Source organism: Cucurbita pepo, chromosome LG08, assembly GCF_002806865.2.
Source record: "Cucurbita pepo subsp. pepo cultivar mu-cu-16 chromosome LG08, ASM280686v2, whole genome shotgun sequence".
In the NCBI taxonomy this organism is placed as follows: Eukaryota; Viridiplantae; Streptophyta; class Magnoliopsida; order Cucurbitales; family Cucurbitaceae; genus Cucurbita; species Cucurbita pepo.
The window spans coordinates 1,215,001-1,242,551 of record NC_036645.1 but is presented as its reverse complement, the minus strand read 5'-3'; the positions used below and the strand labels follow the sequence as shown (position 1 = coordinate 1,242,551).

Sequence of the window (27,551 nt, the reverse complement as noted above, 5' to 3'; positions counted from 1 at the left end):
TTAAAGCTACATTTAGATATAAAACTTGGTACCAACTATGATAATTATGCTTCGAATAGAACTAAGCTTATCTCAACACAATACCTCATGAAAACATACATGATTGCACGGCAAGGTAACTGACACTCGAATAGGAGTTAAATGGTCTCTCAAGAATATGTTAAATATGTATTTGTATAGATAACTTTTCATGTATTATATCGACCTCGTGCTCGTCAAGAAATTTAAGCTAAGGTCACTTGAGCCCGAGTTTATATCACCCTTGCCCTTTAAAGAGAGGGACGAAACAGTGAGACCCATGGACGCACCAGAAAGTCTTGAGAAAAAAACTAATTTTAATATTTTAATAATGGGATCCGTCCAAGTGTTGCGAATGATGTGGCCGTCCTTCAGAATCTCAACTGATTTCTCCACGAATGATTCACTATTCTCGGAATGCAATTTCACTCTCAATCTCATGTGGCCTTCATAATTTGTAAGAAAGTTTTCTATAGATCAAGAGAGCGTTTCTGTAAGTTTCGATCGATCAGTTTTCTCACGGTGTGGAGATTTCTCAACTTGTTCGACAATGGCTGATAAGGTGCTGGTGATTGGCGTCGATGAGACTGAGCACAGCTTCTACGCCTTGAGGTGGATGCTCCAACATTTCTTTGGCCCTAACGATATTTCTCACAATCTTGTTATTGTCCACGCTAAACCACCTCCTTCTAGCGTTCTTGCAATTTCCGGTCCAGGTATACCGATTCTCCCCATCTCTATTTTGGTTTTAAAGAGTCTGTTGTTCCATTTGGCTCTGATGAAATGAGAACTTGAAGAATAAGTTAGAGTTGATGTTGATTCATGAACGATAGTATCAAACACAGTGAAAACTGAATTTATTGATCTTCTTGATTTTGAGTATCGAGATGTGACGAGATAATGAAATTATTTTGAGTTTTGCTGTGATAAGAGAATGAAATTTATTGATCTTCTTGTTGTTCCATTTGNGATTCATGAACGATAGTATCAAACACAATGAAAACTGAATTTATTGATCTTCTTGATTTTGAGTATCGAGATGTGACGAGATAATGAAATTATTTTGAGTTTTGCTGCGATAAGAGAATGAAATTTATTGATCTTCTTGTTGTTCCATTTGGCTTCGATGAACTGAACTTGAAGAATAAGTTAGAATTGATGTTGATTCATGAATGATGGTATCAAACACAGTGAAAACTGAATTTATTGATGTTCTTGTTTCTGAGAACCGAAACGTGAGGAGAGAATGAAATTATTTTGAGTTTTGCTGTGACGAGAGAATGAAATTATTTTGTGACGAGAGAATGAAATTATTTTGAGTTTTGCTGTGACGAGAGAACGAAATTTATTGATCTTCTTGTTGTTCCATTTGGCTCCGATGCAATGAACTTGAAGAATGAATAAGTAAGAATTGATGTTGATTCATGAACAATGGTATCAAACACAGTGAAAACTGAACTTATTGATGTTCTTGATTTTGAGTATCGAGATGTGACGAGAGAATGAAATTATTTTGAGTTTTGCTGTGTACCGTTGAAGCGAATCGAGAATTCTGTATTGAATGGAAATGATCCATTTGGGGATGGCATTGAACAGAAATAGTATCTACCTTGTTGTGTTGTTCTGTAAATGATTTATAACGTTTTCACCCCAACGATTATCATGTTTGTAACAAAATGTTGAAATACAGCCGCCGAGAATGTTTTGCCCTTGCTAGATGAAGATTTGAAGAAAATTGGTAACAGGACTGTCCAAAGAGCGAAGGAAATATGCATTGAACACAAGGTAACTTCCAATTTCATTGAAAAATTTATGATTACACCACATTAATCTCCAGCTAGAATTGTCCACTTAAAATGCCGTTCCCCGAATTGCATTGCTCTTAATCTACTTCCCTTCTGATTGATGATTGAATTACTTGAACTTAAAACTTCATTCTCCATTCATTAAAAACTTCATTCTCCATTGATTAAAACATATATTTTGATGGTGGGTTGAGGGTAAAATATATATTTTGATGGTGGGTCGAGGGTAAGATTTGAATCTTCACCCTACATTCTTCAGTTACTTTTGATAAACTTTAAGTTCAGTCTTTGAACTAAACATATATTTTGATTGGTGGATCAAGCGGTAAGACTTGAATCTTCATCCTACACTCTTTAATTACTTTAATTACTTTTATATTAAACTTTAAGTTTGGTCTTTGAACTAAACATATATTTTGATTGGTGGATCAAGCGGTAAGACTTGAATCTTCATCCTACCCTCTTTAATTACTTTTAGATTAAACTTTAAGTTTGGTCTTTGAACTAAACATATATTTTGATTGATGGATGAAGTGATAAACATATATTTTGATTGATGGATCAAGTGATACTGAATCTTTACCCTATATTCTTCGATTACTTTTAGATTAAATTATAAGTTTGGTCTTGATCATGATGGATCAAGTGGTAAGACTTTTCCCCCTATGTTCTTCAATTACTTTTAGATTAAATTATAAGTTCCTTTTTTTAATTGAACATATATTTTGATTGGTGGATAAAGATGAAGACTAATCATCCCCTACCTTCTTCAATTACTTCTATATATTTTAATTGGTGGATCAAGTGGTAAGGCTAATCATCACCCTTCTTCAATTACTTATATATTTTGATTGGTGGATGAAGTGGCAGGACTCAAATCTTCCCAGTACTTTTTTCAATTACTTTTAGATTAAATTATAACTTCCAGTCTTTCAACTTTGTTTAATTACTCTTATATGAAGTTGAAATAGGAGCACCATCTATTGTGCAAAATCTGTAGCATACCCATTTAGCATGTTCATGCATTCTGCCTTCGTAGGTCCAAAACGTGACGACTGAAGTTGTGGAGGGCGATGCCAGGAATGTAATGTGCGATGCGGTAGAAAAGCACCATGCGTCCCTTTTGGTTGTTGGAAGTCATAACTATGGAGTAGTAAAAGGGTAAGACTCCCCTTACTAAAAGAATTGAAGTATCCATCCTAGTAGAAAGAACCAAGTGATCGATTCAAATTGTTTTTCTTGAACAGGATGAACCTGGGCAGTGTAAGTGCCTACTGTGCTCACCATGCCCATTGCTCCGTTATGATTGTGAAGAGGCCACCCAAACCCATGGAGTGAACCAAATCTATTTTTGTAGACAATAAAAAGGTCACTGAACGGGTCAGGATTTCTTTGTCTTAGGCTCCGTTGAATCCATCTTGTTCCTGTCTTTAAAAATTAGGTTTTTTTTTTTTTTTTCCGTGAAAATTGCATTTGTCTTGATTGACAATGTTTATTTTTAATTTTATCAAGTATCATGGAATAATTTATCTCGTATAACAAGCTAAAGTTTCATCTTAGTTCGTGTGGATTAATATAATTTCATCTTAGTTCGAGGAGACTAACATAATTATGTTCATAAGACATTCAAATAATGTATACACAAAGTAAAGAAGTTACCTAAAAGTATTGATATAGGTGACAAAAAGTACTTGAATGGTGATCAAAATTGAGTTGTACACTATAAAATCTCGATATCGATCAATTATTATGGCCCCTAACATTTACATTAATGAACTCAAATGATTAATACAAATAGTATAAGAACATTTGAAACTTGCGAAATAAGATCTGATTATAACGAATATTAACTGAAACAGTTCATCACAACCCCAAAATAATCTCACAATAAAAGAAGCTTACTTGAAGATAACTAAAGCAGGATATTATAAAAGTAGAGATCGACTAAGGTTTATAAATAGAGTTTAACATTTGCACTCATCAGAACATAAACTCCCAAGTAAATTAGGTCAAAACAAGGAAACCCCAGAGAATAAACCAAAACAAAAACAGCCCAAATCTTCCAAATTATCCAAATTCAAACGTCAAAAGAAAAAGGCAAATATAGTTGAAACAATGAGTGCAACATGAATCATTCTGCTTCAATCTTTTGTTCTGTTCTTTCAGCACTTGACTTCCTTCAAAGCTGGGGCAAGGTATAAAAATGTTGGGTCAGTGGCTCCTTCCCTGTAGTATGCAAACACGATGCAGGAATCATCATGCATGCTCTCTCCCACGAAGCTGCAAAAGAACATATAATACAATTAGGAATCATTCTAATGATAAGAAAACTTAAAACTTTGAGAATATTGAAAATTCTAAAAACACTAGGTTCTGTAAGTGCTGCTTTTAGGAGAAGCACTAAAAGCTCGAACGCTCCGGTTTCATCTATCACACATATCGATTCAAAAAAAGGAAGGGTGTTCGAGAGCAATGTTCAAATACAAAGAACCAAACTGATCACAAATGGTAAGATTTGGTTTGCTGTGTTGAGCTCAAATATTTCTATTACTAAATTTGTAATGCCAATAAAAGATAGCCTAAACAAAGGGAAGTACTTACAACTGGAAGTCCTTGAGCTTTGGAAGCAGAAACTTAGTTGCTCCTTCAATGTTCTTCTTAAATGCCTCCTGTTTCTCTCCTTCCAGCTTAGGTGTCAGCAATTTGATAAACTTCTTAATGTATGCAATGAATTGCTTCTTGTCCATGGTAGGTTGCTCCTGGAATCCCAAAGTGGAAAGAAAAATAGATTTAGGTCAAGTTTGGGAAAGATTTAAAATCACTCCCATGTATGCCCTTAAATTAAAAACTTGCAATAATCCTTGAATGTCTTAACCGGAAGGTATGCCTACCTGAAGCCTGAAGGTGTCGACAATGTCAACCACCTTCACAGCTTGGTCATCAACCCCTTCATCCTCACCGTCACCTTCAGCAGAAGGATTTGCACCAATGTCCACATCGACCGCTCCTTGAACGACCCACTGCAGCATAATGATTCAAGTAGTAAAGTATTGTGCTGAATACTCATTCAATTTGGCTAACACTTAGTTTCAGTAATTATATACGACACAACATTTTCTTTCCATGAAAAAGTGAAAAAGCATACAGTAAACAAAATCTACTGACCTTTCCCTCAACTTCCCAGATCATTCCATTCTCGAGTTCCTTGTATGGGAACGAATCCGAGAGAAGCTCGTCACCTGATATCAAAATTAAAAACAATTGCTTTGTCACCAATGAAGGGAACGAATCCATGTACACCAAACTAGAAAAAATATTACTAACAATAGCATCAAACCATCTAAAGCACAACAGAAGCTCTCAACTCTAATCTCATGGATTAGATTCTACGACCCAAAAACAAAACTCTTCAACAATAAACCAAATCATAACATACTGATTCAAAGTACTGTAAATATTCATTCAAATTTGAAAGCTGATACAAGAAAGCCACAATCGCTCTCCCACAAAAAGCTAACCAAAAGCTACCGCATATTTTGTTACCCTATCTCATAAATCAGATCACTACGAGCTAAAGCAAAATCGATAAAATCACAAATATGTTCCAGATCTGAAAGTTAACCAAAGAATCCATAGAAATCAGAGACATAAAAAAGCTGCAACAATGGAAAATCGAAGCCCTATAACCTAAACAAACCTCCATAACATGAATGAAAAACCTCCCGAATCAAAAATAATTATATAACCAAAACAAACCTCCATAAATCGAAAACAACGAACATAAATCGAAATAACCAAAAATAATCGAAAACAACAAACATTATTTTAGAGAATTTACCAGTGAGAAGGTCTTGGTAAACCAACATGATTGCCCAATTTACTCTCGGAGCTCCTGAAGAAAAGAATTGTTCTGGGGCGAGAGAAGGGCTAGAGAGTACGGCAAAGAGCGCAAGAGAATTAGATTCAGGAGAGTGTAACGAATTTATAGAATAGGGTTTTCTTCAAAAGGTATAATTCAAGTTTATCATATTCCTATTTTACCCTTTAAAATATTTTTTTAGAAAATAATTTTGTTTTTTATTTTAAAATAATATAATAAGTTTTAAAATTTTAAAACATAATTGTAAATAATATGATAATCAAATATATCATAAATAACAATTTTTCCTAAACTTAAATTTAATTTTTTTAGTTTTCATATAGAATTATTTACAACGTAACAAGCTAAAGAATTTAATCATATTTATATTTTTTAATTTATTTAAAAAAAAAACACTTTATATCATACCTCAGTTTATTAATAAATAAAAAAACATAAACTAATTATTATATCAATTAAAATTTAAAAATGATTATATCTTTTATGAAATATCCATTTAACTTTTAAAATTAACAACTAATTAAAAATCGTAATTTTGTTTATAATTAATTTGAATGATACATTTTTATATTTAGTTTCGTCAGCTAATATAAAATAAGTGAAAAAAGCTATATTAATAAATAAATAAATAAATCAATATTTCAAAAATAAAAATAAAAAATACTCTAAAATAAACTAGTACGTGTTTTTTTACTTTTTAATTTAAAAAAATATTCTTTAGTTTTTTTTTTTTTAAGTTTTATTAAATCCTTCAATTTCTTAAAATAAACGGACTTTTTAAAAAAAATTAAAAATAATTTTTTCCTTTTAAAAATGAAAAAAATGTTTTTACGTAAATATTTTTTTTTTTTTAAATTGAAGGGTTTATTTTATTTCTTGAATGTTTTATATATGATAATAAGGATAATAATATTTTTAAAATTTTTTAAAATATTAATTAAACCTTTAAATTTTGTGTATATATATATTACTAATTAATTAAATTAATTAGAGATCAAAATTCTCATCTACTAAACATATGTTAAAATCGATGGACCACTTACGACGTTCGTACGAACATAAACATGTAAAAATGTTAGTTATTTTATATCAAATTTAATACTAACAAATGAATAATTATTAATAGTACATGAAAGACATGATTTGTGGTAATAATTGGAAGGGGATGACAACGAGAGACAAGAACATTAACAAATGGGACGGAATTACATTTTCGGGTCTCCAAAACATCACCTATTTTAAGAATAACGATTATCCACACTTATATGATATTGTCTACTTTGCATGAGCTCTCGTGGCTTTGATTTGTGATTCCCGAAAAGGTCTCGAGAGAGTATTCGTTGATTATAAATCCATGATCATTCACTAAATTAGCTAATGTGGACTTTCATCATCCAACAACCGGAACACAGTCACACTCTCTGGAAGATTCTGCAGTCACATGTTTTCTGACAGACGCCGGCAGGCATCACCGCCGGCTAACAGCAAAGTTTTTAGGAAACATCCAGATCTCATCTCACTATACAAGCTGATATAAGATTCCGATCTATTTTCTTTAAAAAATTGCAGGCAGAAATCTGATTAAAAACTCTATGAATACGGAGGAAAATGTTCAAGAATTTACGGCCACCACAGCGCCGCTGCCGACGGCGGCTTAGCTTACCTACCACCCACCACAGTCAAACAAAAAAATTGATGGAGAAACTTTTTCAGGGGATACAAAATGACTAAAATGCCCTCAATGACAACGACACTGAACCAATAAAAGCAACAAAAGCAAGAAGCCATGAAGGGCAATTTCGACATTTCAATATTTCATCCCACCAGTCACAGAGCCCTGCCTCTCAGGGGCATTCATGTAAATTACAGAGTGTTCATCAAGCTTTACACAGTACACAGAAACATCTCAGGCAAAACGAAATTTAAATGATAATAAAACCCTAGAAAATACAGATCTAAGTACTGAGTTCAGTCGCCGGAATCATCATCGCCGCCGAAGATCGAAATCCGATTGTAGAGGAGGAAGAGAATGAGGACGAGGAAGAGAGCGACGCCGACGGGGGAACCAGTGACTCGGTGGATGGAGTCAGGCTCGCCGGAGGAGAAGATGGCGGAGACGAAGGAGCCGCGATCGGAGGAGAGGAACTGGATGGCGAGAAGGAGGAGGATGGGAAGGAGGAGGAGGCCGAACGGGCTGAGGAGGTCGGAAATGGCTTCGGTAAGAGCCTCCCCGTCGCCGAGGAGGAAGGGACCAACGATGACGATGGCGACGACCACCGCCAGTAAAACACCGTGGGGAGCTCCGCCTTGCCGTTCTTCAATCATTCTGGTTTCACTCTCAACCCGATTTTCTCTTCCTTTGTTTGAAATATTGAAAAGCAGGGAGAATTTGAAGCTTATGAGTTTAATTTTGCTTTAATACCATTACTGACCTGGACAGATAAAAAAAATAAAAATAAAATAAAATAAAAAGGGTTTTTATCTGGTGTGGTCAACACCATTCCTTTTCAAATGTTTAAATATTATATGTTGTTCAAATTTTCGTAATTATTTAAATTTGAATTTTTCATGTATTTTTTTTATTATTGTATTCATATAATTTGTAAGTTTTTTTTTTTAATTTAATTGAGTTGAATTTTTAAAAAATTAAAAATTCAATTAAATTTAGAGATTAACATTTTTTTTAAATAATTAAAAAAAACAAAGCTTATGAACTAATATTTAAAACTTATTTTAAAATAAGTTTTATAAAAAGAATAAATGATTTTTTATAATAACAATAAAGGAATAAAGTTGACAAAGGGTTAGTTTTGTATATTCCAGATACGAAATTAAAATTTTNTGTTAGTTTTGTATATTCGAGATACGAAATTAAAATTTTTTATTTCACCCTTGGAATGCTTCGTTCTCGTCTCCACTCCGACCGACGTGAGATCTCACAATCCACTCACTTGAAGACTCAACGTACTTCAGACACACCAATTGGTATATGACTCTGGTACCGTTTGTAACCACCCAAACCCATCACTGATAGATATTGTTCGCTTTAGCGTGTTAGAACGCGTCGGTTAGGGAGAGATTTCCACATCCTTATAAAGGTTGTCTTCATGAGAGAGACAACGTTAGCACCCGACCCACAACCGTGCGAGCTGATAAGTTATAATTGTTTTTAATAGTTTGATCCTTAAACTTTGGTAAAAATAATAATTTAATCAAACCTTAGTTTATAATAATTTTAATCTTAATATAAGGGCTAAATTATTATATATGAAAGTATTTATATAGTTTAAGAGAACATAATATCACACAAACTTTATATTAGAGCACATAAATGTGGGCCTAAGGATTAGTAAATATAATTACTTAAAATCCTCAAATAATCCCACTTTGAAACAGCTACAAGAACACGACAAGAACACGAACACGAACACAGACACGGACACAGACAACGTTTATTTTGGACAACAGAAAACACAACAATCACAAGTCATAAGCAGTTTTATGTAGATGGCTGGAACATGAATCCCGTGGGGATGATGTTGGTTATACGGAGGAGTCCCTGAAATGTCATTCCGACCAAATTCAACGCCGAAACCAAATTCCCGACAGAGGGTAACGTTGCGTTGCAGCTCGACAGTGGCGTGTTCACTACGACGCTACAGTTGGAGGTGAGTGAAGAGAGAAGGAGCTGTAGTGGATCTAACAGAATCGAAAACACTCCCGCGCTGTTTGTTGTTGCAGTCGACACAACGTTTCCGTTTCCACATTGCAGTTGCACGGCTGCATCTGCATGAAAAATGTATACGTATATAACCAGTTTGCCAATTTGAACATAGCTCAACTAGTTTGAAAATAACTTACTCGGGAAGGCAGGAGTGGCGGTGCCATTGGTGCCGATGTTGCCATTGGCAGTGCAAAAGACAGTTCCTTGGATTCTGGTAAGGCTAAGAAGACTGCCAATGGACCCAAGCTGAGCTTCCACCACCATTAATGGAGCTCCCATGGCAGCAACCATCACGCAGACAAACAATACTGATTTCAAACCCATTTTTCTGTGCTTCCAAATTTTGACTCCTCCTCTGCCATTAAATAGTCGAGTAACCAATTTAAAATAATCATTTTTATTGTTTTATTTTCACCATATATTCTTATATTTTAATTTTTAAATAACCAATTTTTCAGAGTATCTGTGACGTTGAACTACGTTAAAATGTTACAATTTTATTTATGTTTTTTTTAATGATTATAGATTGATTTGTGTTTGTTTGTGAATTTTTAATATCTTTTATCTAAGACTATCTAATAAATAAAAAAATTTAATTCTTTTTTTAAGTTGACAACCCGAAGATAGAGAGTTGAGTTGGGTTCGGTTGAGTTGTGAAAATTTTGGAGTTGGGTTAGGTTACCAATCCAACTAACTCAAACTTTTGAATGTCAAAAAATAATATTTAACCGATCCAACCCGAACCATCTACACCCCTAAGTAGAACCCCTAAGTAGAACCAAGTTGGTGCAGATTTTTCTGACCTTTAGTGCCATGAAAATGAGGGATTGCGCATGCAGCGAGTGTCCCACGCTCTATAAGGTAGAAATTTGGCCCCAAAACGCTGATTTTGTTCCTTTTTGTTCTGAAAAGCCTATTTACCTAAGGGTCCATTGCCTAATCATCAAATTGCCCACCTGTTATCATTTTTCCACTCTCATTTCGATTCACGAGATCCGTCTCGTGAAATTATTCAACGAGATTCGTACAATAGATATAACAGCTCGAGACAATCGCTAATAAATATTGTCCACTTTAGCTCGTTACATATCGTCGTTAGGTTCACGGTTTTTAAAACGCGTCTGTTAGATAAAGGTTTTCACGTTCTTATAAGCTTCATTATCCTCTCTTTAACCAAGGTGGGATCTCACAATTTACCCCCTTAGGGGTCTGTGTCCTCACTAGCACACCGCCTCGTGTCTAACTCTAATGTCATTTGTAACAGCTCGAGACAACGGCTAACCAATATTGTCCACTTTTGAAATTTACATATCGTCATCAGCCTCACGATTTTAAAATGCATTTGCCAGGGAGTGGCTAAGGAATGTTTCGTTACCCTCTCCAATCGAGACGAGATCTCACAATTCACCTCCCTTGGAGCATAGCGTCCTCGTTAGCATGTCGCTCGATATCGGGCTCTTATACCATTTGTAACAGCTCAAGACCACCACTAGTAGATGTTGTCTGCTTTAGCTCGTTATGTATCACCATCAGTCTCATGATTTAAACGCTTATGCTAGGAAAAGATTTCTATGTCTCTATATGAAATTCAGACAAATTTGACTACTATATATTATTTTTTAAAAATAAAAGAATTCTTAATAATTAATGACATTTAAGATTTTTATAACATTTTCTATACTACAAAATCTACTCATTTCATTTTAAAATATAAATGGTTAGTTTATTTTTTAAAAAAATGATAATAAAATTTGTATTATTATACCAATCTCTATCTTTATTAGGGTCCACATTTATTTTTTTTTAAAAAAAATCATTCTAATGTCAAAATTATTTATATTTCATTACAATTTACAGCTCAAATATAATTTATTTATCATCCATTATTTAATATTTTTTAAAAAAAGTATTAAAGTTTTAAGATTAAATATATAAACAAATCTATTGGTCAACCAGTTGAATAGTTCACAAGATAGTACGATTAATTCTACCTTTAACTAAAGCGAGCATAGTGTCACGATCGCACTTTTAATGACAGCGGACTTGCGATTGTGCAGTATTCACTTTCCAACGACAAGTGAGCTAAGCCAATTCGTTCTTGCGTCGCCTACGGGCAAGCGACGTATGCTCGAGCCTCTGGCCTCTATTTTAAGAGAAGGTTTTAGAAAACGAGGATAGAGAGAGATTTTTGAAAGAGACGTTATATAAGCAAGCAAGAAAGAAATAACAATGGCGGCTTACAGTATATAACCTTGGGTAGGGAGAAGTTAACAACTAATCGTATCCCCCTACAGTACATTCTGAAGCATTTCATGTCTGACAGGCCTAGACATGATATTTTTGAAACGTTATACTTCCTAGAAATATAAAAGTAAAACACTAGAATGTGAAAACACATAAAGGGTTGGGCTTGTCATGGGCATGCGGCCATGGACAACACGCCTTGGACGAGCATGACTGTGACACATAGTTCATCAGTGATTGTCACAATAGATCAGAGATTCGAACCCCTCAATTCATAATATTGTTGAGCTCGAAAAATTCAAGAAACTAAAACGAAACGACGTAATTTTAAATAGTCGCTCAACTAAACCTAATATTTATGGACCAAAGCAAATACTAATAATATTTTAAAAAGAAAAAAAAAAAGTAAATGACAAAAAATAACACGAAAATTGGTAGGGATATGGATGACGGTGCATTATGTGTTGTACAATGGGCTAAATTAGGAAACAAAGAGACAAGAAAGCAGGCCTGGCCCAATTTTAAATGCCGATGGGCCCATCTGTACTCGTTGCTGTCTCTGGATTTGGCCCAATTACAGCCTCACGTTTTTTCCATTTTATGACGTCAGCAACAGTGCCCCAACTAACCTTACTCTAATAAAGCAATAATTTAATAATAATAATTATTATTATTGTTGGATAAATTTCAACATTTAATTCAAAAGATATATATATATATATATTTATTTATTTATTTATTTTCTATAATTTAATTTAATTTAATTTAGTTGTAGTTTGGAATAAAATGAATAGTTTCTAACGACTTAATAATTGAATAAAAAAAATTTAAAAACCATAAAAGAAAATCTAAATTAATATTTTTTTAAAAAAAATTATAGATATGAAGTAAAAAATGGTGGAAAAAAATTATAAAATTAAAAAAATATATATTAATTTTTTTTTTTTTTTAAAAAAAAGAGAAAAAAATCGTTGACATAGAAGGAAGAAGGGACAAGAGAAAGGAAGATCCCCATGTGCGGGGGTTGAATGATCCAACGGCTGATGTGACAAGTACGGGAGAGAGATGCACGGATAAGATCCTCTGCCAGTGCCACGTCGTTTCAGTCTGGCCCACCATATTATTATTTACTAAACTCTAAAATAGACGCTAAACCAATCACATGATCCCACGTGTCCAGGTTGATTAAAATACATTTTTTTATCTTAAATTCATTAATCTAGTCAAATAGTTGTTATAACGTTACATTTACAGCATTTATAAGTTGGGTTTGTGATGTTTTTATGTTTTTTTTTAAATAATTATTTCATTTTTTTAGCTGGATCTCAGATTCTTTTTTAAAATAAAAAATAAACATTACAATTCAACTCAATAAAAAAAAAATTAACTCTCGGACCAGATATCGATATCGATATTAATATAAATTTAGCTCTCGTTTCTTAAAAATATAGCAAAAATCGGACAAAAACGCTAAATTAGTTTCAAATCTTTTTCTCCCCTAATTAGAAAATAAAACACCGGAAAAATTAAACAAAGCCGACTCTAGATATATATTTTTTTATTGTGTCACGGTCTATCGGTTTAAAAGTTTATGATTTATTAGACATTTATTAAAGTTTGATGACAAAATATATCCATAAAAAATTTTATAAACTAAATTTATAGTTTAATATTTTTGTAAGTTAAAAAAAAGTGAGAAGTAACTTAAATCTCAAAGAAAGTAACATGTGGACCACATATGGATCTACAATCAACATATTTTATTTTTATTTTTTTTAATTTTCTAACATTTGAGAGTATATTAGATTTTTATAGAATTAAATAAAATTATTATACATATATGTATATATAATTATATTGTAATAAAAAATAATTTTCTGAAATTTATTTTATTTAAATTAAATAAAAAATGAAATTATTTTTGTAATTTATCTATCGTATATTTTTTGTTAGCCACGTTACTCGATCGATGCAAATATTTTAGTTAATGTACAATGTCGTGACTAGTTAAACTGTATTCATATTTTTTTTAAATTCACTGATATTGGGAATGGAGGATTCAAACCTCCAGCATCTTAGTCGAAAAAATATATTTAAACTAGCTGAGTTATATTTATAGATGTCTGTTTAACTCATGTAGTTGAACCGTGTCGATGATCATATTTCTCGTTTCTAACCCTGATCGGTGGACGTCTTTATATATGTAATAAATGGGTCCGTGAGAAGATAGTGGCATTATTTATGAAAGGATGTGAGAGGTGATGAATAGAAGAATACAAGATTATAATACAATACAAAGCCAAAGACAAGAAAAAGTGGGTCCGACGAAAATACAATTAATTAATTAGGTCCGGAGGCGAGTGGACCAAACCGGACACTACGGTTGGGCCGTATATGTTCCCCTTCACTCATGACTCATGACTCGACTCGATCATATAAACTCCAAATTCGGTTCATTTTTCTCGCTCCAAACTCCCCTCTCCCCTCTATGCCCTGTCTCTTCTCCCCCCTTTTGACATCTCAACCCCCCACCAACCATTTTTCATTCATCATTGTTTTGATCGACTCTATCTCGATACACGTCGTGTACCTTAAGATAGCTTGACGGGATGAGCTATGAGTACATATTGTAGATTTCAATCTCCACCGTGCTTCAATTGTACTATCAATGTCTATGTTGTGAGCTTGAAAACTGCTTGTGAGATCCCCGCACTAGTTGAAGAGGAAAACAGAGTATTTCTTATAAAAGTTTGGAAACTTCCTCCTAGTGGATGCGTTTCAAAATTTTGAGACTGATAACGATATATAATGGACAAAAACAGACAATATCTACTAGCGATGACCTTAGGTTGTTACAAATGATATGAGAGTTAGACACTGGACGGTGTGTCAATGAAGATACTGGGTTCCTAAAGGAGGTAGATTGTGAGATCCCACCTCGGTTTGAGAGAGAAATGAAATATTACTAATAAGAACATGGAAACTTCGTCCTAGTAGATGCGTTTTGAAACTATGAGACTGACGACAATACGTAACGGGACAAAGTAGACAATATCTAAGATCCCACCTCGATTGTAGAGGGGAACGAAGTAAAACCTCCTTCTAGTGGATGCTTTTAAAACTGTGAGACTGAAGACAATACAGCTGAAGGACCTTAATTGTTACCNTCTCCTCTTAGTGGATGCTTTTAAAACTGTGAGACTGAAGACCATACGTAACGAGCTGAAGGACCTTGAATTGTTACCTAAGAGACAATATTTCCTAGGAATATTACAAATTGATATTATTGTTTGGTTGGAAATTAAAATTTAAATTCCAAAACATGTCATGTCTCCTTTTACAAGAGTTAAATATATGTTATTGAAGACATACTTATGTCTTTTTTTGAATTTCCTTTTTCTTTTTAATTTTCAATATTATTTTATATATATATTCCTCTTTGGACTATATTATATATCNCCTCTTTGGCCTATATTATATATCTCAACAAAATTTGATGTGCCAAATTTATTATTTTCTTATTTTTATTTCTCATGTGTTGTCAAATATGTATCCATATAATTCTTATTAAAAACATCATGACCACATAAATATATCAATTTAATGAACAAAACAACAAATTAAACTAATTATGACATCATAAATATTTTTGGTCTTTATTTATTAGACTCTAATTAGAGATGTCTAGTTATAACAGCACTAGCAGATATTGTTGTCTCTGTCGTTTCACCTTTCTCGTTTAGCTAACCGACAAAAATCTTAATAAACTTTCTTTCATTTTCCATTGGGTCGGAGATGATCTCAGTAGATTAAATGGACATCTATAGCTATACTCGATCCCGATCCCGGGTGTCGGGTGGTAGTGAAGGTTTATTTTAATAAGGAAAAAGGGGGAAAAGGGCATGAAAATACCAAAAGTATATTAAAAACACCTTGTCTCCATCTATCCTTCTGTCTCCTCTCTACAATTTCATTTCATTTTCTCCTTCTTTCTCTTCAGCTACTAATCTCTGCAACTCCTGCCGATGGTCGAATTTCCGAACGCCGCCGCCGTGGATGACGGCGATATGGACGACGGTATGAGGTGTAATTACCATCCTTATCGGAGCAATCAAGGAGGGATTTGCGCTTTATGTCTCCAAGACAAGCTCGGAAAATTAGTCTCTTCCTCTTCTCCTCTTCCACTCCGACCTTCCTCTTCCTCTTCTTCCTCCTCTTCCTTCAGATCTGATTTCGCCACCGCTGCCGCCGGCGGGGGTTTTTCTGCTGCTTCGTCGCTTAAATTTCAGCCCGACAATGATCATAACGCGGCAAGGACACGAATCTCTTTTCTGTCGAAGAAGAAGAAGATGCAGCAGCAGCAGCAGGTGGAGGTGGGTTTTAGCCGGAGTAAATCGACGACGGCTCCGGCCAGAGGGAGGTTAATGGAGCAGAACGACGGCGAAGTTTATAGCCATAAAAACAGAGGATGGATTTGGTCTCTGTTTGATCTCTCTACCAAATCCCATTCTTCGAGGAAAATCGATCATAGTTCGAAGATCGCGTCGCTTCCGGCCACCACGATCGCCGCCGCGACATCGGTGAAGCAGAAGGAAAAATGTACGGAAACGTTTAAGGATTTCTCCAGCACAGTGGAGGAAGATGGCGGTGGTGACGACAGTCCGAATAGCAGTCAAGCCACCGCGTCGGTCTCGTCGTTTGAACAAAAGGTGTCGAGATCCAGATCCGTCGGTTGCGGAAGCCGGCGTTTCTCCGGCGACTTTTTAGAAAGAATCGCCGGCTTCGGCGACTGTACGCTGCGGAGAGTGGAGTCTCACAGGGAGGGAAAACCCAAAACAACCTCCACCGCAACAACCGCCGTGCACGACGGCAGTGAATACCTGAAGGAGCGAGTGAAATGCGGCGGTTTATTCGGGGGGTTCATGATTCAGACATCGTCGTCTTTGTCTTCCGCTTCGTCATCGTACCGGGTATCATCGTCCTCCGGCGAAGACGGGAGGTTCTCGGCGTACGGACAGCGGCGGAGCAAGAACAGAGGGTGGGCATTTGGTAGCCCGAGGACAGCCATGGCGAAGGCGTCGTCTTCATCCTCAGAAGGGAAAAGAGAATCGTCACAGAAAAATTCATCCACTCCAAATTTGGACGCCATTCCTTCATTTCTCCCTCTAAGAATCTGAACACAAAATATGAATTTTACAAAATATCTGAACCTTTCTCTGCTTAGTTTCTGTATTTTTTTTTTTTTTTAATATTTTACTTCATGTACTAAATATCTAAATAATTTTTTTTTTGGGTCTCAAATTAAATAGATTTATTTTCGAATTACTATTTTAGTTATTAAAATGCAAAAATTAAATTGAGAGATCGAAGAACTAGAGATCGATATTGACATATAAATTGATATTTAGAAGAGATCGATGTCTAGTAGTCTTTTTTTTGTTTATATATATATATATTTGTTAGTAGTATGTATCTCTTGTTAAATACTCGATACTCGTTGAGATCTCGAAACAATCATTCAATGATTCATAGAAGTCTCATGATTTGATAAAAAAATTTAAGTTTTTCATCATTTCTTTGAAATATAATGTCACACCTGGTACGAACTAAGGGTTATAAGTAATATAAAAATTTTAATATGCTAGAATTATTTAATTTATTTGTTGTAATAGGAAGATTCCAATGCTCACGTGGGCCACATGCTGCGTATACTGAACAGATTTAGAGGACGTGCTGGGCTGGGCTCAGCTTTGGGCTCAGATCTTTCGGCCTTCTGCGGCATTGGAGTTTAAAGCCATTACAAACTTGTCTAAATTTGGTATGAACTTGGATAGTAAACAAGTGATTGATACGGAAAGGATTTAACCATGGTAGGTATATAGCGCATACATGTATGGACACCTAATGTTTCATGATGACTTACAGCCTTCAAAAACAAACTCAAATTCTTCAACAAAAAAGAATTATATCGATGAAAGAAGAGATGACCCGAAATTAGGGTTCAGGATTTGAAGAAGAAATGAGGGGTTGGGTTTGCGAGTCTTGTTCTTGTTGAGTTCGGATTGAGGTCTTCAATGGCAGTGGCTTGGCATTTCTGTAAACTCCATAGATAGCAATCTGTGCTAATCCCAACCCTAATCCTATCCCATTTGGAACCTGCACAATTGTTCAAATCACTTATTTTAATTTTCAGATTTTCTTCAGATTCTTGACATAGTGAAGATTATGTGAAGAACACTTACTGCAAGAAACCAATCGCTCAAGAGAAAAGCATAGAAAGTCCAGATTCCTCCGTTCAAGAAAAAGAAGAACGATAGCATGAAAGGCATATACTCCACGCTTCTATTTTTTATCACCGTTTTCTGCAATCAACAAGATTCAATTTCTAGAAACTAAAAATTAAAATGGAAAAGAAATAGTTGGAAAAAAATTAGAGAACAGTTGATATTTATGGAAGAAAACACGAGGTTGGGTCCTACACANGGATAGTAAACAAGTGATTGATACGGAAAGGATTTAACCATGGTAGGTATATAGCGCATACATGTATGGACACCTAATGTTTCATGATGACTTACAGCCTTCAAAAACAAACTCAAATTCTTCAACAAAAAAGAATTATATCGATGAAAGAAGAGATGACCCGAAATTAGGGTTCAGGATTTGAAGAAGAAATGAGGGGTTGGGTTTGCGAGTCTTGTTCTTGTTGAGTTCGGATTGAGGTCTTCAATGGCAGTGGCTTGGCATTTCTGTAAACTCCATAGATAGCAATCTGTGCTAATCCCAACCCTAATCCTATCCCATTTGGAACCTGCACAATTGTTCAAATCACTTATTTTAATTTTCAGATTTTCTTCAGATTCTTGACATAGTGAAGATTATGTGAAGAACACTTACTGCAAGAAACCAATCGCTCAAGAGAAAAGCATAGAAAGTCCAGATTCCTCCGTTCAAGAAAAAGAAGAACGATAGCATGAAAGGCATATACTCCACGCTTCTATTTTTTATCACCGTTTTCTGCAATCAACAAGATTCAATTTCTAGAAACTAAAAATTAAAATGGAAAAGAAATAGTTGGAAAAAAATTAGAGAACAGTTGATATTTATGGAAGAAAACACGAGGTTGGGTCCTACACAATAATGATTTCAGAGCTGCAGAATTGGGAACGGATGGATGAAATTAATTACACATATCAACAACAGTGTTTATCAATCATTACTTGATTTTTCTCCCTCCTACACGTGACTCTATTTTCGTCCTTAAATTAGTTTTTTGGATTTTTTTTCTTGGCAAAGGGTGGAATTTCGTACGTAAATTTCTAATTATTCTATGTTTTAAATAAGGCAAGAAATATAAAGATCAAAATTCAAAGCAATAACAGAGCCAAGAAAGTTGAAGCTTAATGGACCGTTCCTTAAAAGGCAGACAGAAGGCTTAAAGTTGCAGCACGACCTTACCATGACAGAGAGCGGCGAGCCGTACATAATGATGTTAAGGCCTGCACAAACAAACCCTAGGGCTCCAATACGCGTTTCACCGTCTAACAGTAATTGACTCACCACAATCGCAGTCGCAAAGAAGCCGATATCCAGAATCCCTACCATAATTCCAGTCTTCGCCTGAAAATTCACAACCGACACACACATAAACACAAAATCGATCAATCTCGATTAGTCAGTTACTTAGTCAATCCATCAATCGATGGATCGATCTCAGTTTCTCAGAGTAATCGCATAAATATTGACTAAATATCTTGAAGTTCAGTACCTTCATAGCCGACGGTGCGTAGATGAGGAAAACGCCGAGGAAGAAAGACTGTACAACAACGCCAAAGGAATTTACGGTGGCGACGAGGTAGGCTCCAGGCTTGATAACACCGTAGTAAGTCCAGAGAGAAGAGTTCAGCCAAGTGCAAACGTACGGAAAGCTCTCGAACTCCTCCGTCGATTTCTTCTTTATAATCCGCCAGAATGTTCCGCTGCAACCATTTCACAATCCATCCATAAAATATTCAAGATCTCAAAATTAAAATCGAGATAAGATCAAATTCGAGGATCTTACACCGGGGAAAGGAACATAAGAACGGAGATGACGTTGCCTGTATACAAAAACCTCCATCAGAATCATCATCAATAGCGAATAAAAATCGAAAAAGAGGAAGAGAAGGCTGACCTATTACGCCGACGAAGAAGCTGAGTTCCGCCATGGTTGAGAGAAGAAATGATGTGGTTTGCAGGTGAGAACGATGAGGTACCTTTAATAACAAGCTATGTGCTTGTGGTTCTCATGGCTTTTTTTTAATCTGTAAAAAAAAATCGAAAATCGTTTTCAAACATGTGACATATAAATTCATTACAATTATTGTTTCTTTTATTAATTTTATTAAAAAAATATATAGGCCGCAGAAAATTTCAGCCATATTATATCGGAGATTATTATGGTATATAAAGTTGAAATATTTTTGAATAATGTATTAGAAATTATTCTATAGTTATTGACCTTTAAAATTACAATATAGAATTAAAAAAGATTAATCTTTTTTGTTTTTTATATCATGACTTTAAAAAACCAATATTTAGATTTATTAAAAGAAATTCTAGAAAATAATGATTTATGTAGGGACATTGAATTTATTAAAATAATAATAATAATAATAATAATAATAAATAATTGGTGGGATTTGGTGAGTAAATATATTAATTTTAATTTATAAAGATAAATTTACTTTGAAATATATATATAAGGTAAGGACAAAAAAGGTCCCCACGACTTTATAAAGTCATGGTTAGTACACATATTTGTCCCATCGCTAATAATTTATTTATTTATTTATTTATTTATGTTATTTTGGTTTTATTGATTTATTTCCACGGATGACGATTTTTTACTCGAGAAAATAACTTATCGGGCTTGTACTTGAATTGCGAGACTATTTAGAGATATCCACTAGATGGTTGAGACAGGAAATCCTTATGAAATTCTCTATTTATTTTAATAAAAATCGAGTTCCTCGCGATAAATTTCATATTCTATTATATTTAGGATTTATGACCAATTTTTTATATATATTTTATTTAGAATTATCGGATAAATTAATCAATTATTTATATAAATTTGTTTCCTTATCATTAGTGACTTGTTAGCAATTTTTAATATATTTCCAAAGTTCAACCCTTGTCATGTTCACTCGTTCGCTCGTTAGGGTCGTGCCAACATACTCTTTCGACCCTCGACTCTGTCTCTCTCCTGCGGTCTCTCTCCTTTCTCCAATAAACTTTTCAATAGTTGACACTATGCTTGAAGTTCTTGCACCCCATACCTAGATCGTGTTGGCGCAACGTAGGATTCGTCAGATTTTCTTCTTTTTTATCATTATTGTCGTCGTCTTATTCACATTTTCCTCGACCTTCTCGAGAAAATATGTTAGCTATATAATTTGACAGCAAAAAATGACATTAAAAATGTAGGTTCAAAGTCACACCTCGCATATTCTCATTCCATGAATTACTTATTGAATATTTTTTTTATGATTGACATTTTTAAAAATATTTAAAATAAAAGTTAAAAGAGTATTTAAATTAATAAAAAAATATTTTATCTTTTATAAGCAATTAAAATACTTATTATTAATATTTTATTTATTTTTTATGACATAATATTGATTATTGAGAGGGATGTATAATATTTTTATTTAATTGGAATTTTGGATATTTTTAAAATTGTGAGATGATAATTGAACCACAAGAAATAGTGGAGGCCAAATACGACACGTTGGACAGCAAGCCAACGTCATTATTTCCGAATAGAAAAATTATTTATATTCTTTTTTAAATTAAAAAAACAAGAATTATAATAATAAATAAATAGATGGAAAAAGTAACAATAATAGAATTTAGCAAGCATAATGGTCTCTCTTCCCACCTTCCACCTTTAAAATATTTAACAAAATAATATATATATATATATAGATCTTACTAAAAAAAAGTAAAAATGTTCGAATTTATTATATTTTAATATCCACGTGTTCAAATATTCCATCTTGTTAAAAAGAAGGCAACAAAATTAAGAAAAATAAATAAATAAATACGATATCGGTTTTATTTGATAAGAATTTGTTTTCTATTTATGTAATTTTTATGATTTTAATTTGACTAAATTAAAATTAAAATTAAAATAGATTTTATATGTTATTTTAAAAAAGACTAAAATAATATAATATATATTTATGTCCTTCTATTAAGATTAAGTTCAAAATTAGTATTTTCGGTATACCTTCTTTACCTATCTAATTTGAAAATTAATTATTTTTTATTATGCTAATTTAAATTTAAATGTTATATCTTTTATTTTAATAAATTCAAAATTTTAAAAGTTAACTTAAATCCAAATATTGCTTTTAAAAAATATATTTTTTATATTAAAATTTGAAAATTATATATATTTAAACCCATCTTAAATTATTTCAATTTTCATTTTAATCGAATAAAATTATTTATCGGTAATTAAAAATAACTTTGAACTATAGATGATAAGACCTATCATAATATTACAAGGAAGTAAAGTAATAAACGACCAGTCTAGAAGGGTATCTCATGAGTCTGGAGGGAATTTGTTACTCGTGATAAATTTGTCCCGAAACATGAGTTTGTATTTGAAACTTAATCCCACCCGAACTAAACTCGTGTCTCGATGGGTCGGGTTATCTTTACTTTACCTATGAATAAAAAAATAAAAAAAAATAAAATAAATAAAAAAAGCCACATTTGTCGGGAAAGGGGGGAACAAATTATACAGCTTCAGCCACAGGATATGCAAACAAGAAAAGATGGTGACTGCACTGGAGGGTACATGAAAGCTGGTAGAAACGGTTCAAATGATAAATAAAACTACAAAAATAATCCATATANCAAACCCTCCTCTGCTGCTCCTGTCGGCAAGAAAATCGTCATCAAGAGCGCTGATATGTTCGGAGACATGCAGAAGGAGGCTGTCGACATTTCCATAGCCGTCAGTGATTCTTTCTCTTGAAATAACTACTCATAATCTCTTAGAAAATCTGTTCCTTAAGTAATTACGTCAGAATCTGTTTTGTTTTATTGTTGTTTAGGCATTTGAGAAGCATTCCGTCGAGAAGGATGTCGCCGAGCAGATTAAGAAGGAGTTCGATAAGCGGCATGGTCCGACCTGGCATTGCGTCATCGGTCGTAATTTTGGTAGCGTATTTCACTCTCTCTGTGAATCTCCAGCTTCTTCCTTAATTTTCCCTTTATCTCAGTCTGATGGATCAAATCGTTATGAATTTCTGTTGCTTTAGTCCCTTAGAAAAGATTGTGTTACCTCTAGTTCGATCTTTAGCTTATTTCCCCTACTGAAATGGAGATCTACCTTTTAATTCTGTTCTTTTTCGGGATTCAGACACCATTAGTCCGATTCTTCTTTCAGGCTCCACCACTTAGCAGGAGCAAGATTTGCCTGCATAGGAAATTTTAGCCCAGTTGTGTTAAGTACATTGAAATTACATATATTCTTGCATCACTAGTTTAGTGGCTCTATTGGAGGAACTCTTTATTGAATTTGCTAGCTAATTCTCAGCTACAGCAATCTAAAACAATCTCAATGGATTCTGCTATGGTGGCAACCAGTGGGTGGGGGCTCCTCCATGGAACTTGATGATGGGTCCATCTAACTTAGGGGTACAGGACCGTTTGGAACTATACGAGTTGAATCTTAGGCTCAAGTGTTCTATAGGGACAAAGACGGATTTGTTTTGAATAGTACTTTTGGGTTCAAATCTTCCCATTGTTCTTTTGGCACTTATAAACTAGCTGACTTCACTGTGATATTGTCTCTTGAGTCATTCTGGTATCTGTAATCTATATGGTTCTGTTCTGTTTGCTCAATGAAAGGTAGGAATCGAGATATATGTCTCATGTTTAATTGAAGCATAAAATGTTCAGTTCTTGGTACTTTTGGGATGTAAGGGACTGCTTTGATGAGATACAGGAAGGTGATCTGCAATCTCTTTTTTTCTGTGTGCTGTTAGGGAACAGACAATTCTTATAGGCAAAAGGATAAAAGGTTGTGATCACACGGACCAAGAGCCTTGCTAATATAAGATTTAGAACATGCCATTCTAACGCTAAGTACTTTTAGCGTAATTTGGTATGTAACTTGAAAGTGGGCAGTGCTCCCTCTCTTTGTTTCCGTTACCTTATAGTGCCAGAAACGTTCCTTTATATATGGCCAATCTATTCATCGCAAGCCTTGAAACATCCCGGTGGTATTAGCGATCCATTTAGTTTTTTTCATTTTGGCTGAGCGAACTCAGTTGTTAGCAGTACACTCCTAGCTGTAAAAATTGCAAGCTCTTGTGGTAAGTATGTTAGCAGATGAAAATACCCTATAGTTCCAGTTGCTCCCGTATCTCCAAGAATGTTGCAGTGCATTGTCTTGTTCTTGACTATTGAGCTTTATTCGGTCCTATGTCCACTTCTAGTAGAGATTGTCCTCTTTGAGCTTTCACTTTTGGGCTTCCCTTCTAGGTTTTAAAACGCATATGTTAGGAAAAGGTTTCTATGCTCTTATAAAGAAAGTTTCGTTCCCCTCTCCAACTGATGTGGGATCTCACAATCCACCTCTCATGGGGGATCAGCGTCCTTGGTGGCACATTACCCAGTGCTTGGCTCTGATACCATTTGTAATGGCTCAATCCCACCGNTCTCATGGGGGCTCAGCGTCCTTGGTGGCACACTACCCAGTGCTTGGCTCTGATACCATTTGTAATGGCTCAATCCCACCGCTAACAAATATTGTCCTTTTGGGCTTTCCCTCAAGGTTTTAAACTGGGTATGTTAGGGAGAAGTTTTCACACCCTTATAAACAATGCTTTGTTCCGCTATCCAACCGATGTGGGATCTCACACTATTTGTGTTTGTTTTTTTTTCTCCTGAATTAAATTAATATCTCAGACGATTCTATTTTCTGCTTTATGTTTCAGGTTCCTATGTGACACATGAAACCAACCATTTTGTTTACTTTTACCTGGATCAAAAAGCAGTCTTACTCTTCAAATCTGGTTGATGATTGTTTCTTCCCTTGGCAAACATGCCACCAACTACCTTGGCAAGCCTGCAATCACCATGCTACGATAAGTTCTTGTATGTATAATCTATGTAAATCACTTGGTGTAGCATTTTTCAAATTATAACTAAATATATCACTGAGGGAGTAGATTAAATGGAATTCAATCTGCCATTTACATAAATCTCTCAAAGGGTTTCCTTGTTGCTCTCATTAAAACAGAAGGTTGCAGTACAAAAAGGGAGGAAATGCTTGTTTTTAACGGGTTTTAGGTGGTTAAACTTTCAATTACTGGCTCTGAAATAAGCCTTGGAAGCCGATGATCTATAGAAGAGTAAATGCACCATTTTGTACTATTGCTAAAGAAAAGGAAGGACTTGAATTAAATGCTCTCATAAAATGAGATTCTGAAAGCAGATTTCTGTTGATTCATTACTATTATTACAATGTTTTGTTCTTACACACCTTATCAGGCCTACCCTCAAAAACTCTTAGGCAGGGGATGATCTTTGGGGCCTGTTTGACTACTTTCTTCGTTGAATAAATGATGCAATTAATACTTTTTTTTTTTTTTTTTTTTTTTTTTTTTTTTTTTTTTTTTTTTTTTTTTTTTTTTTTTNAAAAAAAAAAAAAAAAAATTGAAATTGTTAGACGAAGACAACTCTCCAGTATGATATTGTCCACTTTGAACATAAGCTTTCATAGCTTTGTTTGGGCTTCCCAAAAGGTCTCACACCAATGGAGACAATATTCTTTGTTGTTTATAAACCCATGAATTTCTTTTTGATCGAGGCTCGACTCTTTTTGAGTCTTAGTCATTTTTTACTGCCTTCGAGAAGTCTTAACTTCTTTTTCTTTTGGAGTCTTTTGTTCGACCTTTGAGGATTTACCAATCTATTGGCATGACTAAGTTTAGGGCATAACTCTATACCATGTTAGACGAACACAACTCTCCACAATGGTATGATATTGTTCACTTTGACTAAGCTTTCATGGCTTTGCTTTGGGCTTCCCAAAGGCCTCACATCAATACATACAGTATTTTTTGTTTATAAACCCATGATCGTCCATGTGTGATTTTCATCATCCAACCGAAATATTTTCAATTAATGTACTAAAGTGGATAAAGATTTAGATAAATACTTAATAAATTGACCTAAAACTTGATATTTTCTTGTCATTCTCTAATTTACAGCTCACAAACGCATATTTCTTTTCGAAAATAGCTACTTTAACTATATCAAAGAAAAAAATTACTTTATATAAATAATTATTCTTAATTTTACTCTCAAATTTCAACACATTCCTGTCAACCCGTAATTACACGGCACCTTCTTTTTGTAGTATGTGATTTGAATTAAACCAAACTATTCAATTATATGAATTTACTATTTTTGTTCGAAACATTTGGTATATTTTTTTTATTTATTTTTGTGAAAATGAAGTTCATATGAAAAAAAAAAAAAAAAAAAAAACCCNTTCTTATAAAAGATAATTTTCATTTTTCATATAATAAAAATAGAAAATAATGTAGTAAATGTAATAATATTTCTAATTTCATAAATAAAAATAACTCTAGATTTTATATTTTAAAAAATATTCATATATATATATGTTTCTAATTCCATTCAAAACCGTTTATTTTCCAAAAACAAACGTAACTTTGCATATATGTTCTTTCATAATTAAACAAAAAAAAAAAAAAAAAANATGGATCTTAAAAACACCCTTCTTTCCCAGTCATTTTTGGTGTGATGATCAGTAGGCAAAAGCTTGGGTGTGGTCTCTGGTAGCTCTAGGGTGGCGAGATGGCTGAGGCGAGGGACACGACGGCGATGTGGTGGTTTGTGGGTTAATGGCAGCCGCCAACGAGCAGTTCCCTGCTTCCACCATGCTCTGTTCTTCGTCCATGAAAATCTGCCGGCATCGACACTCCTCGCTGCAGAAACCCTTGTCTCCTCTGAAAAAACCCACATCGTCAAAAATTATAATAAAAATATTTTTTAAAATATAAAATCTTTTTTTAATGAGTACTTACTCGTACATGTAGATGTCTTTTCCGGGGAGGAGCTTCTGACCGCAGAGAAAGCAGCGGTCGAGAAATCTTTTAGAAGAAGAAGAACGGTGGTGGCGGTGGCGGTGGCCGTGGTGGTCGTTGGCGTTGCTATTGATCATAATAAGAGTGGATTTGTTAATGACCTGACGAGTTGAGTCAGTAATGCCGAGTTTCCGAGTTTCTAAGATTGCACTGAGTCCGACCATGTCTCATTCTTTCTCCCGGCGGACGGCGGGCGGTACGGTGGTGTTTCTCTCTCTAAGGCGGAGGGAGAAAGAGGGGGATGTTGAATAAGGCGGTTGTGAACGGAAATTTAAATAAATAAATAAATAAAGAAAAAAAAAGGGGATGGAAAGGGTGGGGCCCGTACAGCTATATAGCTGTACGAAGCACGATTTGACTGCTTCTTCTCTTTTGCTGCCACGTTTCCCTTTTTTTCTTTTTTTTTTTTAATTTTATTTCTCACTCTTTGTCGTTTTGTGTAATTCATTAAAATTACACAAATCAGCCCTTCGACTTCTTATTATATCAATAAAAGGCTTTTATTTGTTACTTGATTGTTATTTTGATAAGTTTTGGGGCTTATTTGTAAAATTAAAATTTCATAGGGTATGATTGTAACATTTATTCAAATTTAAAATTCAATACGGTAATTATAAAAACTCTTTCATGTTCGATCCCGTAAAGATTTGCAAAGAACGGATTTTAACTCGAATTTGTCTATTTATTTTTGATTTATTATT

At 34.1% G+C, this 27,551-nt stretch overlaps 8 protein-coding genes and 1 long non-coding RNA gene across 10 annotated transcripts; 3 read left to right on the top strand and 6 right to left on the bottom strand.

Moving 5' to 3' along the window:
• The first annotated feature begins 312 nt into the window (after positions 1-312).
• Positions 313-3,371, top strand: LOC111800472 (universal stress protein PHOS34-like). Its single transcript, XM_023684180.1, has 4 exons — positions 313-734; positions 1,709-1,803; positions 2,863-2,984; positions 3,071-3,371. Exons 1-4 carry the CDS (start codon positions 569-571, stop codon positions 3,159-3,161), a joined length of 474 nt encoding a protein of 157 aa, XP_023539948.1. The 5' UTR covers positions 313-568; the 3' UTR covers positions 3,162-3,371.
• Positions 3,372-3,732: 361 nt separating this feature from the next.
• On the bottom strand, positions 3,733-5,812 carry LOC111800471 (translationally-controlled tumor protein homolog). The gene is made up of 5 exons (XM_023684179.1): positions 5,662-5,812; positions 4,989-5,062; positions 4,715-4,843; positions 4,425-4,582; positions 3,733-4,103 (listed from the first exon to the last, which is right to left on the bottom strand). Exons 1-5 carry the CDS (start codon positions 5,687-5,689, stop codon positions 3,986-3,988), a joined length of 507 nt encoding a protein of 168 aa, XP_023539947.1. The 5' UTR covers positions 5,690-5,812; the 3' UTR covers positions 3,733-3,985.
• Positions 5,813-7,469: 1,657 nt separating this feature from the next.
• LOC111800474 lies at positions 7,470-8,083 on the bottom strand. The gene has a single exon (XM_023684181.1). It carries the CDS (start codon positions 8,026-8,028, stop codon positions 7,672-7,674), a length of 357 nt encoding a protein of 118 aa, XP_023539949.1. The 5' UTR covers positions 8,029-8,083; the 3' UTR covers positions 7,470-7,671.
• Positions 8,084-8,985: 902 nt separating this feature from the next.
• Positions 8,986-9,767, bottom strand: LOC111800758 (phylloplanin-like). The gene is made up of 2 exons (XM_023684592.1): positions 9,565-9,767; positions 8,986-9,489 (listed from the first exon to the last, which is right to left on the bottom strand). Exons 1-2 carry the CDS (start codon positions 9,749-9,751, stop codon positions 9,203-9,205), a joined length of 474 nt encoding a protein of 157 aa, XP_023540360.1. The 5' UTR covers positions 9,752-9,767; the 3' UTR covers positions 8,986-9,202.
• A 5,625-nt stretch (positions 9,768-15,392) lies between these two features.
• Positions 15,393-16,894, top strand: LOC111800731. Its single transcript, XM_023684549.1, has one exon. It carries the CDS (start codon positions 15,697-15,699, stop codon positions 16,846-16,848), a length of 1,152 nt encoding a protein of 383 aa, XP_023540317.1. The 5' UTR covers positions 15,393-15,696; the 3' UTR covers positions 16,849-16,894.
• A 564-nt stretch (positions 16,895-17,458) lies between these two features.
• Positions 17,459-18,128, bottom strand: LOC111799859. Its single transcript, XR_002815919.1, has 2 exons — positions 17,914-18,128; positions 17,459-17,827 (listed from the first exon to the last, which is right to left on the bottom strand). It is a non-coding gene; the product is annotated as an uncharacterized LOC111799859 (long non-coding RNA).
• Positions 18,129-18,157: 29 nt separating this feature from the next.
• On the bottom strand, positions 18,158-19,943 carry LOC111799858 (bidirectional sugar transporter SWEET16-like). Its single transcript, XM_023683343.1, has 6 exons — positions 19,845-19,943; positions 19,734-19,770; positions 19,440-19,650; positions 19,130-19,291; positions 18,569-18,688; positions 18,158-18,482 (listed from the first exon to the last, which is right to left on the bottom strand). Exons 1-6 carry the CDS (start codon positions 19,876-19,878, stop codon positions 18,321-18,323), a joined length of 726 nt encoding a protein of 241 aa, XP_023539111.1. The 5' UTR covers positions 19,879-19,943; the 3' UTR covers positions 18,158-18,320.
• Positions 19,944-22,574: 2,631 nt separating this feature from the next.
• On the top strand, positions 22,575-25,160 carry LOC111799787 (dynein light chain 1, cytoplasmic-like). The gene is made up of 3 exons (XM_023683265.1): positions 22,575-22,679; positions 22,780-22,885; positions 24,670-25,160. Exons 1-3 carry the CDS (start codon positions 22,635-22,637, stop codon positions 24,750-24,752), a joined length of 234 nt encoding a protein of 77 aa, XP_023539033.1. The 5' UTR covers positions 22,575-22,634; the 3' UTR covers positions 24,753-25,160.
• A 1,308-nt stretch (positions 25,161-26,468) lies between these two features.
• LOC111800761 lies at positions 26,469-27,338 on the bottom strand. 2 transcript variants are annotated; one of them, XM_023684597.1, is made up of 2 exons: positions 26,797-27,338; positions 26,469-26,712 (listed from the first exon to the last, which is right to left on the bottom strand). In XM_023684597.1, the coding sequence occupies exons 1-2, from the start codon at positions 27,012-27,014 to the stop codon at positions 26,511-26,513; spliced, it is 420 nt and encodes a 139-aa protein (XP_023540365.1). In that variant the 5' UTR covers positions 27,015-27,338; the 3' UTR covers positions 26,469-26,510. The 2 variants fall into 2 exon arrangements, with proteins under 2 accessions (XP_023540365.1, XP_023540364.1); XM_023684596.1 differs by having other exon boundaries at positions 26,791-27,325.
• Between the last annotated feature and the right edge of the window lie 213 nt (positions 27,339-27,551).